General features: G+C 44.3%; 1 protein-coding gene across 1 annotated transcript; it reads left to right on the top strand.

Annotated features, from left to right (window-relative positions):
• The first annotated feature begins 1,401 nt into the window (after positions 1-1,401).
• LOC307016567 (beta-1,4 N-acetylgalactosaminyltransferase 2-like) lies at positions 1,402-19,141 on the top strand. The gene is made up of 12 exons (XM_079645711.1): positions 1,402-1,554; positions 5,678-5,814; positions 6,905-7,045; positions 8,871-8,977; positions 9,233-9,270; positions 15,148-15,214; positions 15,594-15,713; positions 15,876-15,962; positions 16,124-16,305; positions 16,523-16,666; positions 17,683-17,908; positions 18,027-19,141. Exons 2-12 carry the CDS (start codon positions 5,678-5,680, stop codon positions 18,218-18,220), a joined length of 1,443 nt encoding a protein of 480 aa, XP_079501837.1. The 5' UTR covers positions 1,402-1,554; the 3' UTR covers positions 18,221-19,141.
• Positions 19,142-19,768: the final 627 nt, after the last annotated feature.

The raw sequence follows: 19,768 nt of genomic DNA, 5'->3' as shown, positions 1-19,768 counted from the left end.
TGTTTCTTTTTTCTGTTTGGATTCGGGCTTCTTTTACAAACCAGCATGCCATGAAGTGTGTCCGCGGAACGGCTGGAAGTCTGCCTAATTCAAACGATCTCAGGGGGGAGGCAGTCTCTGTTTACAACACATGTAACATACTGTCTGTCTTGAACTTATAATAATATTATAATTGTTGCCAGGGTGAATCTTTGTACTCTATAAGGACACACAGTACATGGAGTACACAGAGTAGAAGGACACACAGAGTCTTGTATCTTTCCAGGGAAATTCTGTGTAGTCACTTGTAAGGAAACACTTCGGCCATGTTAAAAGGGCGCGGCGTTTGGATAAGAATAGATAACATTTCATTTACATAATTAAATAAATTGTTATTGCATGTTCCAGTTGTTGGAAGTTGGCAAGTGCCCGGGCTTCCTTCTCAACACTTTTAACTTCATAGCTTATTTACTTCAGCATTCAAATTAACGAACAGGTTCAGAAGAAGTGCTGGAGGCAGACAGGGTGCGATGCAAGAGACCCCAGGATTGTACTGATGAACAAATGTTGTATTTGCATTTTATAGCCAAAGCCTTTTTCATTTCATTTCAAACCTTTACTTATCCAGGTGAATCCTTTGAGATCAATTGATCTATTTTTCAAGGGAAACCTGCTCAAGTAGGTTCCACATGAAACATAGAAACATAAAACAACAGAACAACCAAAAGGACATCATACAGTATCATTACAGGGATTACAATTTACAACTAGAGAATGCAATTCCTGAAGAAATTGCTAGTGGGAATGCTTTATGCTGAAAAGCTGACTCTAAACTGCTATGCTGAAATGTTATGTGTGAGAAGAGAGTGAAGAATTGAGATTGAAATGATACATGAACAGTGGGGGCTTGAATGTTTGATGAGAGAAGAAAAGAAAGTGAAAAGGCTTGGAAAAGCAGCAGAATATTTGAACTGTAAACTTCTGAACTAACTTGATGGCGAATGATCTGTGTCGCCATGCCAACGGCATTTGATGACATCCCATAATACGCTTAGATGCGTTGATGGCTGCATCGTTACCAAACCTGTGTGTGTGTGTGTGTGTGTGTGTGTGTGTGTGTGTGTGTGTGCGTGTGTGTGTGTGTGTGTGTGCGTGCGTGCGTGCGTGCGTGCGTGCGTGCGTGTGTGTGTGTGTGTGTGTGCGTGCGTGCGTGCGTGCGTTCGTGTGTGCGTGTGTGTGTGTGTGTGTGTGTGCGTGCGTGCGTGCGTGCGTGTGTGCGTGCGTTCGTGTGTGCGTGTGTGTGTGTGTGTGTGTGTGTGTGTGTGTGCGTGCGTGCGTGCGTGCGTTCGTGTGTGCGTGTGTGTGTGTGTGTGTGTGTGTGTGTGTGTGCGTGCGTGCGTGCGTGCGTGCGTGTGTGTGTGTATTTATTTACACAGCTCATCTCATGGTCAAAGCTCTGTTTCAGGTGTGCCAGCCCTCAGGTTCAGGATAAGATCAACGCAGCTCACAGACAGGTTTAACACAGGTCTGAAGTGCGCTAAGACGAAGACACCTGGAGTATTGTTCAACCATCAGGTATTTACTATTATAACAATTTAATGTGTTGTTTTAATTGTCAACAGCTATTTGTAATGTTTTATTATAATGATTGTAATGTTTGTAAAACGTAGATTTCTGAGAGATTTTAAATCTCAGATCTGCTCAACTCAACCTGTAAGACAGGTCTCACTGGGTCACGGTCCTTAACCCTGCATTACAATAGGCAGGAACACTCTGCTGATGCGTGAAGTGCAAAACAGCGTGAGTTAGTAAACCCTCAGCTGAAAAACATTGAAATACCGCATTTAAAATCAGAATAACTCAGTGTGCATCCAGACCCGGTGAGGACACTATCTAGACCAGGGGTGCCCACACTTTTTTGGCTGGTGAGCTACTTTTGAAATGACCAGCTCACCGAGGTCTACCAACCAAAAATAAAATCCCAAATTGCAAGGGTTGCTGAATAACACGTTTTATTTTTACATGGGATAGCTACATTAGGGCTGCAACAAACGACTCATTTGATTATCGATTAATCTATAGAATAATGAAACGATTAATCGACTATTCGGACTACTGCTGTGTGCCTTGCACAATTTCTCAAACGCTCTTATTTAGCCATCAACTTTTAGATTTAGTTTGAGGTTGTTTTAGGCATGTGGAAACTAACAATGAAGACAATAAAGATGAATACTTGATTCAAAAATACATATATTATTAAATTAACTTAACAAATTGTGAACAAAACTAAAATGGCTTTTTATTTGAATTAAATAAATAATATTTCACATCAAAAGAAACAACAATGTTTTAACAAATCTTATTAAATAATCTGATGACAGAACTGGAAACAGAATAGCTGAAACTTTAACAAAATAAATAACTCAGTTACCTCTAATCATTAACCCATGTTTGTATAATGTAGTTAACTCCGTGTGTTGCTGCTAGCATACATAACACCTGACGTGGAAACGTTACTCGTGGATGGGGCTACAGAGCTTCTCGAAAGACAGTGGAACCCGGTGCATTCCTCCGTCTGAATGTGGAGCACTTTTGCTAAATGTTTAGACAAATTGCTCGTGTTACCGCCCTTACATGCTAAACACTTTTGGTGACGAGCATTGTCCACCTCAAGACGGGTAACATGTAACCACACCTTGGAGCGCTTCTCTCCACCATCTCCTCCGTGTGTTGCTGCATGTAGCAGATGCGTGTGTGTAAACTGCCCCGCCCCCTTGCAAACAGACGGGGGAGAGAGAGATCTCTTCTGGATTGGAAAGATAGAAAATACACCGACCATAGACGCATTTGTTTGTCTTTTTGCATGTTAGAAACGAGTTGGCGACACTAAGACTAAGAGATAGTGTTTGTGTAGCAATAATACATGACCTTTCTCTTTCTCAACTCGCTACTCGGAGGGAAGTCGCTATCATATGCCTTGTGAACACTCCGATAATGCCTCTCCACGTTACCTTTCTTTGGCAGAGCGACGCTTGCTTTACAAATAAGGCAAATAACCTTTGAATGTGACATCACAAAAAAAGATTCTCCCTCCCATTCTGTGTGGAAGTGGTATGTCTTTAGCTTCTTGCTCGTTCCCGCACTCATTTTGTTGTTTGTCTCTCCCGGCACTTGACTGATTTTGTATCGCTTTGCATTCTGGGTTAACAGACTGGAAAGCAATAGGTCGCTTTTTCTGTCAATCAAGTCAACTCCTGAATTAAGTGGCAGGGAGGCCAAGGGAGGAGGGATCAAAACCTGTTTTGTCTATTTTAACGGAGCTGGATTTTTTTAAATTTATGAATGACTCGCGATCTACCAGCATTGCCCCCGCGGTCGACCGGTCGACCGCGGTCGACGTACTGGGCACCTCTGATCTAGACTGACTCAGCAATCACTGTGGCTCTTTCCTGGAGCCTTCAGCTTCAGCCAGACGAAGACTGACAAAAGACATTGGAGTCCTGTGGGAGTCACGAGGGAGTCAAAGAGGAGGCAAATCCTACTTTGATTGAGCTAAGTATCGCTGGTGTTTTCTTTTGTTTTATTCAATTCTCTTTGGTTTTTTAGCCCCTCATGCTATAATCATGTGTATTTTCTCCATTCCTGTTCATGTGTCTTCTCGCAATTATCACTGGCCCCGTGTATCTCCTAATCGATATAACCGGCCTGCTCATGTCTATCCCACGCTGTCTCCATCCCCACCAACTCATAACGCTGTCTCCATCCCCACCAACTCGTAACGCTGTCTCCATCCCCACCAACTCATAACGCTGTCTCCATCCCCACCAACTCGTAACGCTGTCTCCATCCCCACCAACTCATAACGCTGTCTCCATCCCCACCAACTCGTAACGCTGTCTCCATCCCCACCAACTCATAACGCTGTCTCCATCCCCACCAACTCATAACACTGTCTCCATCCCCACCAACTCATAACACTGTCTCCATCCCCACCAACTCATAACACTGTCTCCATCCCCACCAACTCATAACGCTGTCTCCATCCCCACCAACTCATAACACTGTCTCCATCCCCACCAACTCATAACACTGTCTCCATCCCCACCAACTCATAACACTGTCTCCATCCCCACCAACTCATAACGCTGTCTCCATCCCCACCAACTCATAACACTGTCTCCATCCCCACCAACTCAAAACACTGTCTCCATCCCCACCAACTCATAACACTGTCTCCATCCCCACCAACTCATAACACTGTCTCCATCCCCACCAACTCATAACGCTGTCTCCATCCCCACCAACTCATAACGCTGTCTCCATCCCCACCAACTCATAACACTGTGTCCATCCCCACCAACTCATAACACTGTCTCCATCCCCACCAACTCATAACACTGTCTCCATCCCCACCAACTCATAACACTGTCTCCATCCCCACCAACTCATAACGCTGTCTCCATCCCCACCAACTCATAACACTGTCTCCATCCCCACCAACTCATAACACTGTGTCCATCCCCACCAACTCATAACACTGTGTCCATCCCCACCAACTCATAACACTGTCTCCATCCCCACCAACTCATAACGCTGTCTCCATCCCCACCAACTCATAACACTGTCTCCATCCCCACCAACTCATAACACTGTCTCCATCCCCACCAACTCATAACACTGTCTCCATCCCCACCAACTCATAACACTGTCTCCATCCCCACCAACTTATAACACTGTCTCCATCCCCACCAACTCATAACACTGTCTCCATCCCCACCAACTCATAACACTGTCTCCATCCCCACCAACTCATAACACTGTCTCCATCCCCACCAACTCATAACACTGTCTCCATCCCCACCAACTCATAACACTGTCTCCATCCCCACCAACTCATAACACTGTCTCCATCCCCACCAACTCATAACACTGTCTCCATCCCCACCAACTCATAACACTGTCTCCATCCCCACCAACTCATAACTCATAATATTCCAGGAAGAAGCAGGGAATCAAATGTTGAATCAACATTGTGAATCCTGCCGAGGTGAAGGCTGGTAAAGAACCCGAATATGAACTTATATGTTACGCTTCCTTACAGGTGTCCATGGTCACTACATTAAGCGACACATGACCTTGTTAGTTTTCCAGCACGTGAGAGGGGAGTTTTTACTCGTAACCGTAACTTCGTACCTCATTAACTTCAGATATTGTGAGGAATAGTTTACCTGAACCTACTAAAGGTGCCTTTTAGTTAGACATGAACACTCTTAATGTCAGGCCTTGTTTTTTTAACCACGTGATGTTACACACATTCTGATGGAAACACTGATCTCACCGTGTTCACACCCTCACATTGCACTATATTATTCAACTGTATTATACCGTAGGAAAAACACTGAATAAAGGTTTCTTTTATACTACAGTCAACTATAATGTCCTTTTATCCAGTGATGACACTTTCTTGGTGTTCCTGTCACATCAGGCGCCTCAGTGCTCTTCTGCTTTGTCTGAGTTAGGGAAGTTAGCAAGTGTCCTGCTGACGTGGATAGTTGACCTGCTTCTTGTTTACTGGCATCAAACGTTCCTCTCACTGAACCTTTGTGTTGCTCCATTCTCAGAGTTCAGGAATCATGAATGCTTTATAAATGAATCAATTGCTTCTTGGTTAATGATCTGTCTTTTTGTTTCTCTACAGATGGCTCTTGGTAAAGCAGCAACACTTCAGACTGCTACTCTTGGGTGTGTGTTGGTGTGTGTTCTCTTATATCTGTTTTTAAATGGAAATGTTGGAGATCCTGAAGCCATCCCACTTCCCTCACAAAATAAAAAGAGGTAAAGTATCCAATGCTGTGTGTGTGTGTGTGTGTGTGTGTGTGTGTGTGGGGGTGTGTGTGTGTGTGTGTGTGTGTGTGTGTGTGGGGGGGGGGGGCATTGGTCTGCACTAAGACTCAATGATTTAATATAAGCATGTAGAGCTATCATGATAGACACACAGTAGGTGTGGTGCTGTTTGTATAAGTAATGATCGATTGAGACTGAGATAACTTTGACTAAAGTCTAAACACTCAGAGTCCTTTCCTCACTAAGCTGTAGTTATCAGAGCCTCTCAGTCTGACAGTACTGTACTATATCCGTTAGCATAGCTAGCTAACCAGATGCTAACAACAACAATCCCCGGCACCGGTGCGCTCTCTCTCTCGCTCACTAGCACACTCACACAAAGTGCGCTCGTGCCACACACACACAGCCGAGCTTGAATGACACACAGAGACCCAGAAGTGCTTGTACTCTAATGTAGCATATTATTTTCGATGGCGTTATTGTATGATCAGTATGACAGATGAACAGACGCCACTGGGCTTTCAACTAAAGACACAGCCACGCAAAAACTGGGGCATGTGTACGGCTCCTTATGGGTACTGCAGTATTTGTGCCGGAGCGCTCCGGCAGCACTACAGCCCTGGTCCTGTTGTCACATGATCCATGACATCACTAATTTACAGTAGTTCTCACCTTTTAATCACAATAGAGACATGCATGGTTAGCATCAGGACCGCTAATGTTAGATATGTCGAAAAGATTGGAGACACTTTGTCCCAATGTAGGCTTTCCACGCATTATGCATATTATTGTAAATTGCTCTGGATAAAAGCCTCAGCTAAATGAGATGTGAAAGGGGTGTAGGGATAAAGGCAGTGGAGGAAAGGATGGAGGGAAGGAGGGATGGAGGGAAGGATGGAGGGATGAAGGGATGGATGGATGAAGGGATGGATGGATGAAGGGATGAAGGGATGGATGGATGAAGGGATGGAGGGAAGGAGGGAAGGAGGGAAGGAGGGAAGGAGGGAGGGATTAGGAATATGACGCAGAAGTCAAACCAGATGTTAACCTCAGGTCTTCCATGTAACCCCTAACCTTACAGGGTGCTAGCCAGGAATCAACTTCCCTCAGAGACGGCATGCACCTGTTCTCCAGGTTCAGCGCAACTCAAAGACTTCTTGCCTCCGGATTCAGAGGAGCTGCTAAAACGCAGAGCAAAGGAGTTGCAACAACACAAAGCCAGGTAGGGAGCGCCTGCTTTCCGTTGACTTGTTGTTCAGCGGCTCTTTAACCTCAACACACTTTTTAATGCGTGCTCTTCTTAATCTTTCGTAATCTCTACTCCCTGACTCTTCCTGTCGGAGGAGGAAGAAGTACTCAGATCTTCTAGTAAAAGTACCAGAGTGCAGTGGCAGAGCTGGGGGGTGGCTGGGAGTGGCCACGGCCACCCCCCAGCTGAATCCTGGCCACCCTATTGGCCACCCCACACACCCTCACCAAGGGGGCCCAAACTATTTTAGAACATTAAGAAAAAAATGTTTAAGTAACCTTTCATCAATCATCAAGAATGAACATTAATAGGACGTTATATTGATCATGTACTCACTAAACTTACAATTCATTTCACTTATTTTCTTCCAAAAGTTAATTATCCAAAGCCTCTGAACACCCCCTTCTATTTACATGTAATGGTTTGGTCCTGCCTCCTGCAGCACCGCCGGCACTTTATGCGGAGAGTGAGAGCATGTTAGGAGCAGGGATGCGAGTACTTACGTGTGTAGGATGTCTCAACGACTCACAAAGTCAGGCTTTCAAAAGAGAAAAGAAAGGAGAGAAAGACAAGAGAGAGGGACTAAAGGGCGACAGTATGTCACCCAGTTTTTCAAAGACAAGGTGGGTGTGGTCTATGAGTGGTGGAAATGTGTCTGTTAGCTACGCGTAGTCCATTGTAAATAATAATTGTTATGTTGTTTTTTTAGTAAGCTGACATTAAGTCCTGTTAATATCTATACAGGTTTTTCATTTCACTCTTTTAGCTGACATTTAGTAAATGCTGGTACATTTTTAGCAGCTATTCATACTAAATCAGTTGTCCCTCCCCCTGGTGCCAGGACCAACAGATCCATCTCTAGACTCAGCAGCCCTGTCCCCCCATAAGTGTTATATGTTCACAGCTCAGTGTCAGTAAATACTGTGCAGTTAGTATTAGACTAGATAGAAGCAAGCCTGTACAGGTAGTTATTTAAAGCACTAATGAGTGGGTTGGGTTCTGGAGGTGTGGTTACAGCAGTGTGCTTGGTTGGCGTGGCCTGGGCCTGGTGGTGGGGCCGTCATATATTTGGGGCCCAAAATCCCTGGCGTGTATGGCCAGAGGGCAGAAGGACCTATAACACATTTACTACCCAGTAGCATGTGAGGCTGAACAAAAGGACCTTTTGACTATGTAAATGTAGTCTTTTAAAAAAACAAAACATTTACTGACTTTTTTAGGATAGCTTCAAGTAATGTTGTAAAATTCCAACCGGGGGCCTTACAGGGTTAAGGGCTATTGTTTATTGTTATTTACTTTAAGATGTTTATTCTTAACCTATCATTGAATTTAAAAACTCTTATTTAAATGATGTGTGTGTGTCTCTGTATTCCTGATGATACACTGAGAGAATGAGCTCATAGGGCTGCTGATCACCAGAAGCTAAACAGTCAGAATATTGCATTACATTTGTATGTAACCTTCGTTGTCACTTTGCCTGCGGGAATACGAAACAAATAGTTAGATATACTGAATATTATTTGATCTATTCCACCACTTAATCCCAAATAATGTAGAGGTGTGTTATAGGTCCTTAAATAACCCCTTATTTTATAGTGAGATGTATTTTTATGTTCATATAATAGTGATTTCAATGCCACCCCAAAATGATCACTGGTTCCATCCTGGCCACCCCACTGAACATGTCCTGGCCTCGACACTACCCGAGTGTAGGAATACTCTATTACAAGTATAAGTCCTGCAAATGTTTGAAGCCTTTACCTCATCCTCACTACCAACCCTCCTATCTCCCCAACAGGACTGAGTCTGTGTTATCCACACGGCTGTTTGCTCCGTCTAACTCTCCCCTGCAGTACCCTATCCAGGGTTTCAAAGTACGACCTATGACCCCCACCTTCATCCCAGGTATGCTACACCGTACAGGTTGTCCTCTCATTACTCTCATTGTCACACAACAGAAGGCTGTGTTTAAAATACAGTGAACAAATGATGATGAATGACTCGGGAACTAGTTAGACACAAAGCTGGTTTGGTTTGGTTTGATCACGCCCTGATATATATGTGTTACTTGTGTTTTAGTACATGGTCAACAAAGCCAGAGGTGAACGAGTGTACCTGTGTAACTGGAGATTATGAAAGCAAACTTCCTTTTGATTTCAGGTCTAGCACTGCATGCAGAACAAAGAAGCAACTATGCGGTTGGTGTGATCCCACAGATACAAATCTTATCTCCTTCAGAGAAACCTGGGCTGGTGTTCGGCCGGTTCATACAAGATGGCTGCTGGGTGTTTATATCATTTGTATAACATTTAGAAAGCATGCCACATGTAAAACACATTGATGGTATTACATTAGTCAATACTTCATGTAAATAACACACTAGAAATGTCATATTAGTCGAATTCAAATTTCTTCCAATTATATTCTCATAAATGACGTTGCACAGCAGCCATCTTGGTGTTAACCTTGGGGAGAGGGGCAGAAAACTAACTGCAAATATCTGATACAGCTCCTGAAACTTCTAAACGCCAATATTTCTTGCCAAGTGTGAATACAATTTGATTGGGTTTCAACTTACCGTCTTATGCCCAAAGTCAAAGTATGATTTTTACCATATTTGTGTTTGTGAGGGTTCTTGCTTGGCCTATTAGTCACCTTTAAGTCAACGTGACTGTAAAGCTAGATATCAATAAGTGATCATTGGCCTCCTTTATGTGGTAGAGCCATGGAGTGAAGCGTTGTCAAACTAGAAGCTGAATGGGCGCCCAATCAGGTATTTACACAGTGCTAATGTAGATTACCAGGTGCTCTACCCCCTTTACCTCCAGGGACAAAACAACCCCCAACCCAACTGTCTAAGGCATTGGTCTACAAAACTAAAGTGGTTTCCCACAGAGGGCCGGTAAACCGTAAGGAGTGGAGAGGCCCAGTTTTCGTTAGACAGTGGAGACAGGGGGAGTCGTTCCCATCCAGGAGTTTGACAAACTGATTTGGGTAAGCTTTGAATAACCTAACGATGCCTCACCAACCCTGAGATAGTCCATACAGACCTGGATTGACCTCTTGGACGTGCGTACCACAACGAAAGGGTGAAATCAGTCATTGATGGATGACATAGGCAGTTGTCTGCTTCCTGGTCCAGTGAGAGAGGGTCATTCCAAAAGACCAGGACTGATTTGTTTGCTTTTTAACACCGGTCCCAACTCATCTCTCTTGTTCATCGCGTTGGCAAGAGAGGCAGATGCAACCTTCCTCCTTGCTTCCATGGGATTAGGTGGCTATTCTCAGCTCCACCAACCCTGTCAGATCGTACCAACTCTTGATGAATTAAAGCAAATTCTCCCATTATAACTGCCCAAGAGAATAATAATAATAATAATAATAATAATACATAATATTTATATAGCGCCTTTCACGAAACCCAAGGTCGCTTCACAAGTCGGGCAGGGGGGGGGAGTAGGGGAAAAGAGGCAGACAGGTCAGGGAGGGGGGGGGCAAGCAAGTAGCGGAAAAATCAAAATACACCTATCAAACTAACTATATAGTGGGGAAAGCCTTGGTGAAAAGGTGCGTTTTGAGGGCTTTTTTGAAAGTGTCCAAGGTTGGGGCGCTGCGGATTTCGGGGGGGAGAGAGTTCCAGAGGGTGGGGGATGCTACACTGAAAGCTCTGTCACCGAAAGTCCGCAACCTGGTGCGGGGGGTAGAGAGGAGATCCTGTCCAGACGATCGGAGCCTCCGGGATGGAGTGTGGTGGCGGAGAAGGTCAGACAGGTATTGGGGGGGCGAGGGCATGGAGGCATTTGTAGGTCAGAAGAAGGAGTTTATATGTGATACGGTGCTTGACTGGGAGCCAGTGGAGGTGGATGAGGGTGGGGGTGATGTGCTGCCAGGGCTTGGTGTGAGTGAGCACCCTGGCAGCCGAGTTCTGCACATACTGGAGCCTGTCCAGGGCTTTACTGGGAACCCCGAACAGGACTCCGTTGCAGTAGTCCAACCGGGAGGAGACGAATGCATGGATGAGGTTCTCGGCCACGGAATCGGAGAGTGATGGTCGTAGACGGGAGATGTTCCTGAGGTGATAGAAGGCAGACTTGGTGACGGATTTGATATGTGACTGAAATTAGAGAGTTGAGTCAAGGATGACACCCAGGTTACGGACTTCGGGGAGACGGGGTGATGGAATAGCCGTCAATGTGGAGGAGGAGATCCCCAACCTTCCGGATTAGTGCCTTGGGGGCCACAACCATGAGCTCAGTCTTCTTACTGTTGAGTTTGAGTAGATTTGCTGTCATCCAGGTTTTTATGGCATGGAGACAACTGACCAGAGACTGTGGAGGGAGCTGGGCAGATGGTGAGGTGCTGAGATAGAGCTGAGTGTCATCAGCGTAGCAGTGGAAATTGAGACCGAAGTGACGTATGATCTGGCCAAGGGGGAGCATGTAAATGGTGAAAAGTAGGGGACCAAGCACGGAGCCTTGGGGGACACCATGGTTGACTGGGGCCGGGGGGGAGGATGAGCCGCTGATGCTGACAAACTGAGACCTGGTTGAGAGATAGGACTGAAACCATGACAGAGCTGTGCCAGTGATGCCAAGGTTGTCGGAGAGGCATTTCAGGAGGACTGTATGAGAAACGGTGTCAAAAGCCGCAGAGAGGTCGAGGAGGATGAGAATACTGATTTGTCCGGAGTCAGCAGCGAGAAGGAGGTCATTAGTGATCTTGAGGAGGGCGGTCTCTGTGCTGTGATGTGCTCTGTAGGCTGACTGTAGGGGTTCGTAGAGCTCATGGTTTGACAGATGTTGATGAAGCTGGGCGGCGACTGCTCTTTCCAAGGTTTTACTAAGGAAAGGAAGGTTGGAGATCGGTCGGTAGTTGTTCAGCTCCTCAGGGTCAAGACCAGGCTTCTTGAGGATGGGAGTGATGGAGGCGGTTTTGAAGCAGGAGGGAACTATTCCAGATGACAGAGAGGAGTTGATGATTTCTGTTATGATGGGGCAGAGGGTGGGAAGGCAGGCCTTGACCAGCACCGTGGGCATGGGGTCAAGGGAGCAGGTGGAGGCCTTAGCATTGGTCACCAGCTTCGAGACCAGTGGAACATCCACTGGGGAGAAGGAGGAGAGAGAGCATTGGGGATTGAGGGGTTGAGCTGGGAATGTGCATTTCTGTGTCAGGGGCCAGTGCAGAGAGGGGGAGGGGGCGGGCACCAGGAGTTGTTGATGAATGGAGATCACCTTAGCCTGAAAAAAGTTGAGGAATTTGGAGCAGAGGTCAGGAGCTTCAGCAGTGTACGTGGCAGGGAGGGGGCGGAGCAGTCGGTTGATGGTGGAGAACAAGGATCTGGGGTGATTTTGTTGTGAGGTGATGAGGGAGGAGTAGAATAGAGGTTTGCTCGTAGGTCCGAAACGTAGACCCTCTTCCTAGTTGTCCTTAACAAGGTTCAGGATACCCTGAACAACAGTTCAAATGGGGGAAAACCCCATGGAGGTGTGGGGAACCTCCCGCACTATTCAAAATATCTTTCTGATCTATCTGACCGAACAAGTTCCTTAGTGTTTTAATTAGGGCCGGGACTCGATTAAAAAAATTAATCTAATTAATTAGAGGTTTTGTAATTAATTAATCGCATTTTTAATCACATATAAATATTTGACCTGAGAACAGTGAGAAGATGTCAATAAAGTGTGCCGTCACACAGAGGTCATTTGAATTGCTTACCGAGGTCCAATGATCCCCAGTCAGGGCAACACATTCGGCTTTCTCCATTAAACTCTCTTTCTCTTCCTTTTCATTGTCATAAAGCTGCTGGATTCTTTTTGTCACTGTCTTTCTGCATGGCAGCTCATGTGTTGTGTCAGACGATCTGTAGTAGCTTTTGCAGCCCCTTCTCTTCTACCACTCCAAGTGGTCTACAGTCGAGTGCAATCCAGTGAGCTGGTTATTTTTTCAGACGTGGACTTAGTTATCCTGGCCCTGAAACCAGTCATCTTGTTGAGTGTGGGTCATACTTGTCAACCCTCCCGATTTTCGCGGTAGACTCCCGATTTCATTGCCCTCTCCCGGTTTCCTCACGGGGTCATATTTCTCCCGCATTTCTCCCGATTTCTGACAAAATCAGATTTACACACGACTGTTTCCACTCTGACTTTAATACAGCTACTACACCATTGTTTGGTTTCCATGGTAATACGTCTCTTTAGTAGCGCGCGCAACTCAAAGTCTGAGAGGGTGAGGCAGATATTCACAGAAAACAGAACACGAATCGACAACTACTCTACTCTCTGCTCACTCCTTTCCTGTAAAATACAGGTCCAGCCCACACATATGCTCCATCAAGGACGGTGCTACAGGCCGCAAGGCAGTGCACTTACAACTACAATAAGCATGTTAATGTTAATCTAACAGCTCCGGCAATCCACTAGCACCCCCCCCCCCCCAATTTTGCATTTTGAAATGCTCCCGATTTCTGAGGGCAAGTATGGTGTGGGACCTTTTACTCGGAGTCGGGCTAACGTCCATGTTTTGCATTGAGGTGATACTTGAGGCTTGATGTGCTGCGGTGATAAGCAAATTGCTTTTTGCATAATTTGCAAACAACCGTGCTCTTAACGACGCTTCCATCCGTCCGTTTTTTAAACAAAATGTCCCATCCACGGGGCCAACCAAAGCGGTCTCATCAGCTTCTTCGTTCACGTTTGACTATTGTTCACTGTGGTTTGTTGTTGTCTGAAGTCATGAACGTTAGTTGGTGCTCCAGTATAATCGGTACCCCTGAAACTCATCCAGTGAGAAACGTTCCGCAGGGCAAAAATAAGTGCGATTAAAATGCGTTAATTTTTGTGTAATTAATTAATCTTAATTAACGCGTTAAAGTCCCGGCCCTAGTTTTAATAAACTGTGGCACCAGCCCATCTGTCTGTGGATGGTAACCACTAGTCTGGATTGAGTGAAAGCCCAGTATTTTGCATAGCTTGCGTATTGTGCGTGAAATCCAGGATCTTGGTTGGTCAACATATCTTTTTGGATCCATAAATAGTATGAAACAGTACCTGCACAAGACTCTTGGCAGGGATAATACGCAGCGGCATCGCCCTGGGATATCACATTGGATTACCTACGAGGAATAATACAAAGCGTGTGCACTCCGTTCTAATAACCAGATGAGGTCCATGCCAATTCCCTCAAATGGTACCCAAATCAATGGTAGTGCACACAAAGGTGGTTTTCTGGTGTCCGGTGTAAAAATACAGCCGACTTTCAAGACAACATGTGCCTCACTACCTCATCAGCCTCAAATCCGCCAGCGTGCCCAGCCAAAATAAAAAGTGTTTTGTGATATCCTAGATGAGCCACCTGGGAAATAGTTCCCCAAAGGCTATTTGGCACCAACAACTTGGTGTTTTCGTCTCCTCTCTGAGTGTCACAGCTAACAAACCACATCCCTCCTCCAGGATCCAGCCTACTGCCAAAGACCAGAACCAGGTTTGACAGCATGTTCTTATTGTGTGACTGATTACCTGATTCTGATCAGCTGTCTCTGGCCGAGGCCCTACCATCTGTCCGCCGGCAGTCAGGACCCTAATCAAAACCGATGCCAAATTGTTCTCATCATATAGTCAGGAAAACACTTGTCCTCCCTTAGTATCCCGAATAAAAGTATTTTTAGAATAGGAAAACGTCTCCCCTATCGACCGTGGCTTTCAAATATTTCTGTTTCCTGTTACCTTTTGATTCTGATGCTGTGGTGTCGGACTGGGATTCCTTTCTCTTTGGAAATAACTTTAACTATAACTATGAAGCTCTGTGTTGGGTCTCTGCTCTCCATTGATGTTTCAATGGAGCCTAACTGACCTTGAAGTATATTTTTCTACCCAAAATCCTGTGTGAAGGAATGTTAAAAAAAAAGAAAAAAGTAAGAAGTGCGTGAGGAGAACGCAAAAGTATTAATCTATTTTCTATTTGTTCCACCTTGTTCTCCACCTTGACTTCTTTCCTCATATATAGATACGATCCCCAGCATAAATAACGTTTGGTTAAAATAAATAGATTGAAGATTTACTGAGATGTGTCGACTCTAGGTCTCCTTGGAAGTGTCGGAAGGAGTCCTGATAACAACTATTCCAGCTAAAGGAGTGCAGGTAAAAGGTAAGATCTAACTAAATCTGAAAAACAAAGAATCAAACAATATCTGACCATCGTGGATATGTACTTCCTTTTAGGGCCGGATTAAAAGTAGGATCGAGTGCATCATTGCTAAACTCTGTGCATTGTCGAACAGTGAGCAAGTCATACCAGCGCAAACATACTAGTGATCACTTCAAACGATTGACCTAAGGACTACTGTCATCTATTCATCAAATCATGCTGTAGTCTTTCAAATGTTTGCGTTTGGCTTAGATATTATCTCCATGGCACATGTGGATTTCCATTACACTGGTTTCCCCCCTCCTTTTAGAGCCATCTCAAGTAGCCGTAGTGTAAGGCATAGCCATTTCAATGATCCTTTTTTCTGTTGTGGAAACAGTGACAGGTAATGGAGAGAGCCGACTGATGGTGGAGTCCAGCAGCCTGGAGGCCCTCAACGAGCTGCTGGCTGACGTGTCCTATACCAGCACTGTTTACCACATACACACCGGAGACCTCGGTATGCATCTAAGATATTAAAACCAAACTAGAAAAAGTCTGTCTTTATTTAGAACAAAGGTCATGAATTAAATTCAAAAAATGACAGAAGACCTATGAGAGTAAATGTAATCAAATAAATGTTTGTGTATCTCGAGAAATGTGTTTGTGCTTCTGTTCTCAGCATCCTTCCAGTTTGAGGACCATGAAGCTGTGTTTCCCATTACCATCAAACAGCCTCAACCTCCAGTCCTGTACCACATGGGAACAGGTGGGAGTTCACTCAGCGTGGGGACAAAACACTCATTTATTGATGGCAGGAAGGAGCTGCTTCTCTTCTTTGTTGAATGATGCTCTTGATCATTGGACAGTGGATCTCATGATGTCTTCATGTGTCTTTTCTTTAAATAACTCTTCTTCTCTATATGTCAGATATCAACTCTCAAGTCACCATCACCACAAAGACGTTCCTGCGCTACCCAGAACTCAATGCGTTGTTGAAAAGCATCCGAGAATTCTACAAAGACATTGAAATCATCATCGCAGACGACAGCATGGAACCAGAGAAAATTCCCGGACCTCACATCCAACAATTCATCATGCCTCCAGCTCAGGTACACACACACACACACACACACACACACACACACACACACACACACACACACACACACACACACACACACACACACACAAAAACGTTTACACACCGTAATGTGAGAACAAGCCTAATGTAACTCAAAGAGGTGTAACATTAAGCATTAGCTTGCAACCCTCTGCATCGCGTTGAACATCTAGAATGAAAACACGAATAACGCTTTCCTCCATCAGGGCTGGTTTGCTGGCAGGAACCTGGCGGTCTCCCAGGTCACCACCAAGTACTTCCTGTGGGTGGACGATGACTTCCTGTTTACCAAGTTGACGAAAATCGAAGAGCTGGTGAAGGTGATGGAGGCGGTCCCAGAACTGGACGTGGTAAGACTGAAATGGCTCGTTTCTAAAGGGCTCCACTTAAATACTTGTTGTGTCTACTAGCTGTGAAGCATGTGAGACTTCCATACCCCTTTTCCACCGAAGAGGTTCCAGGCCAGTTTCGGAGATGGTGCCCAATTGCCAACCAGTTCTTCCGGCTCTCTGCCCCAATTTACTGGTTGCATTTGGAACCACCAATTTGCTGCGATGGAACCGAGAACTGCATCGAAAGAGATTTATGTCCCAGGCTGGTGTGAGATTTGCCTGAGCTGTAACAGTTCATGGCGAGTACTGCAAAAAACATTAAGTTAAGTGACTAGAACATTTGGGCAACTTGGGGCAAGCCACATTGTGAGATGAGATGAGATGAGGCCCCCCCCCCCCTCCCCCCAACCGACAGGAGTAAAACTTTTTTTTTTTTTTTGGAAACAAAGTAATGCAAATATAATTCCTGTTTATTATTATTATCAACACAGTTACTTTTTTATACAGTGAGGTAAATGGTAAATGTGCATGTATGTCGTTCAGTATGTGTTTACAGGTGAATACGTCTGCATTTCCTGCCTCAAAAAGAATAAAATATAATGAATGCAAATAAACTACTTCTACTAATAATAATAATCAATTCAATAATATAAATACTACATTCTTTTATTATAATATAGTTGTAATATAGTCAAGACAAAACATGCTTATTACATGCTCAAAAACTGATATTTCTTAAATCTGTATTCAAATGTAGTTCCTCTGTCAGCAATGTATCAACAACTACACACACATTCCTATCAGTACTTCTCTGTGTTGTGGTTGACATGATGATGACTGTTCACTATTTTTGTTTTTGAAATCACCATTACTGAACTGGAGGGGCATGTCTCTCACCGTTTGAAAAATGTGATTGATTGATTGATAATGTGTTAACAAGAGCCTATTCCAGCATGTGTTTGGGCAAGAAGCAGGTACACGATGAGCAGGTAGTCAGATTATAAGCAGTTCTCTTGTCTCTCTGTTCCTTTCAGCTCGGTGGTAAAGTAGGAGAAGCGCAGTTTTATTTCTCTCTCATCTATGAGGAAGGAGACGAAGAAGGTGGCTGCATGTACAGGAAGTCCGGAGGGAAGTACCGCTCTCTTCCTGGTTACCCACAATGCTCATCGGTCAGTGGGGTGATCAACTTCTTCCTGGCTCGTACAGATGCCGTACAGAGGGTGGGATTCGACCCTCAGCTCAAGAGGGTAGCACACTCAGGTAGGTCTAGATGGTTTGCAGTCCAAGTGGCAGTAAGTCCAAACTCTTTCAGTTGTTGCTGTACATGATCGTAGTTGGCCTTTTTTCCTAAATGGCAAATGTCTGTCTCTGCCTCCAGAGTTCTTCATGGATGGCCTGGGTTCCTTGATGGTGGCAACATGTGGCCATGTGTCTATTGCCCATCAGGCCAGACTCAAACACAAGGACACCAAGCTCTACAAAGAGTTCAGAAACCCTCCAAAGAGTGAACAAAGTTCAAAGCTGCAGCTTCACTTCTTCAAAAATCACCTGAAGTGTATAAGATATGGATAATGTTTGAAAGTAACCTATATGCACATTTTGGATTCAAGATTCAATGATGTATTGTCATATAAACTACTACGGTGAAGTTGTGCAATTAATGAAACACTTAGGTCAAAGGTTCCTCAACAGTGCAATTAAAAGACATCCAATTTTTCTTTTTTTTAAATAAATAAAGCTCAGGAGTTTGTATCTATCATATTATGTATTGTGCTTTTTGACATTGTGTTAAGTAGCCTGCTGTCACTGTGTTGGACTGCACTATATAATCTTCGACAAAAGCTCTCATGTTATCTTACAATATAACAAGGTAAGGGAAATTATAAGAAAATAAACCAATGTTGTTTGATACGTTTTTGAACCACAAGTGGGGTATTTACTGATATACAGTGACCTGTGGTGAGGTGCATGGCTGGTGAGGCACTGACTCTTTCAGAGCCAGATTTACAAATATTATATTTCGGTGGGGTAGGTAAGTTTGAGAAACCGGCTCGAGATACACTTTTTGTTATATTCCATGGAATGCTCTTAACATCCCGATAGCAATGAATATCTGAAGTGCTTTGACAAAAAATCCATAAACAAATATCTGTGGAAGCCGTGGCGCTGTAAAAAGCATGACCAATCATCTGAGCCGGCTAAAATAACTGGATGGCCTACCTGCCTGTCAGCCTTCCATCTGTGCACAAACTTATCTTGTGCCCTCATTGGTCATGTGCGCCTTCGTGTGTGTTGGAGGAGGGGCTCTGTGAGGAAGTGGCAGATTTCTTCCGGTTGTGTATTTTCAAATTCTAGCGCACTCGAGCCGGTTTCTCCAAAATTACCTACCCCACCTTTAATCGAAATATTCTGTTGTTTTCAAAAGCTTTTTTAGTCTGATGCTTCGATTCATTTTAAACAGACCGTTCAACAAAAGGATACCCAACATCTAAATATTGGATTGTTCTTTCTTAGTAAGATCCCATTTTTATTACAATGGTGGTCTTACCTTGACTTGAAGATGAAGTCCATGCTCTCCTTCTGGACAACAATCTCTATTACTTTTTTGTAAAAGTCCTCCTTATCTTCCTGTAGTTTCAAAAGTCTAGCTTGTTGTTTGTGTCTACCATCTCTGTGTAGAATAACAGTAGCAACAAGAACCTGTGGGCTCATGTGCGCCCCCTTCAGTGCGACAGAGGTTATGGCTGCCTCTCCTGCTGGTTTTTTCATTGCCGTTGTATGATGAGACCCAGTGGTGTAGTCTACTTTTTTGTAGTGGGTATACTGTAATAATTGTATTCATCCTGTCTCGAAGCAACACCTCATGAACACCATCACACTTACTAATGCATAGACTAGTCTTGAGACTGGTTATGTGTTATCAACATGTCAATGTATTATAAGCATTTTTATGTGACTTTTAACTGCCAGAGACATTAAAAATAAAAAAATAAAAGAATGAACAATGATGGAAAAAGCCCACTTATCTTCTAGGGTTGAACAATTAATCGACATTTTTATCAAAATCTCAATATGGCCTACTGCAAACACAGTCTCTGACACAGCTCTCACCAAATTTCC

This window comes from Notothenia rossii, assembly GCF_949606895.1.
Source record: "Notothenia rossii genome assembly, chromosome: 8".
In the NCBI taxonomy this organism is placed as follows: domain Eukaryota; kingdom Metazoa; phylum Chordata; class Actinopteri; order Perciformes; family Nototheniidae; genus Notothenia; species Notothenia rossii.
The sequence above is the reverse complement of the archived record's forward strand: the minus strand, read 5'-3'. Positions and strand labels throughout refer to the sequence as shown.

What these genes read in the sequence shown, in the direction of transcription:
- LOC307016567 (XM_079645711.1), top strand. Translation starts at nt 5,678, where the DNA reads ATGGCTCTTGGTAAAGCAGCAACACTTCAGACTGCTACTCTTGGGTGT. An exon ending in AACAAAGAAGCAACTATGCG is followed by an intron (nt 9,271 to 15,147) that starts GTTGGTGTGATC and finishes TGTCGACTCTAG; the next exon opens with GTCTCCTTGGAAGTGTCGGA. An exon ending in CAAGAGGGTAGCACACTCAG is followed by an intron (nt 17,909 to 18,026) that starts GTAGGTCTAGAT and finishes CTCTGCCTCCAG; the next exon opens with AGTTCTTCATGGATGGCCTG.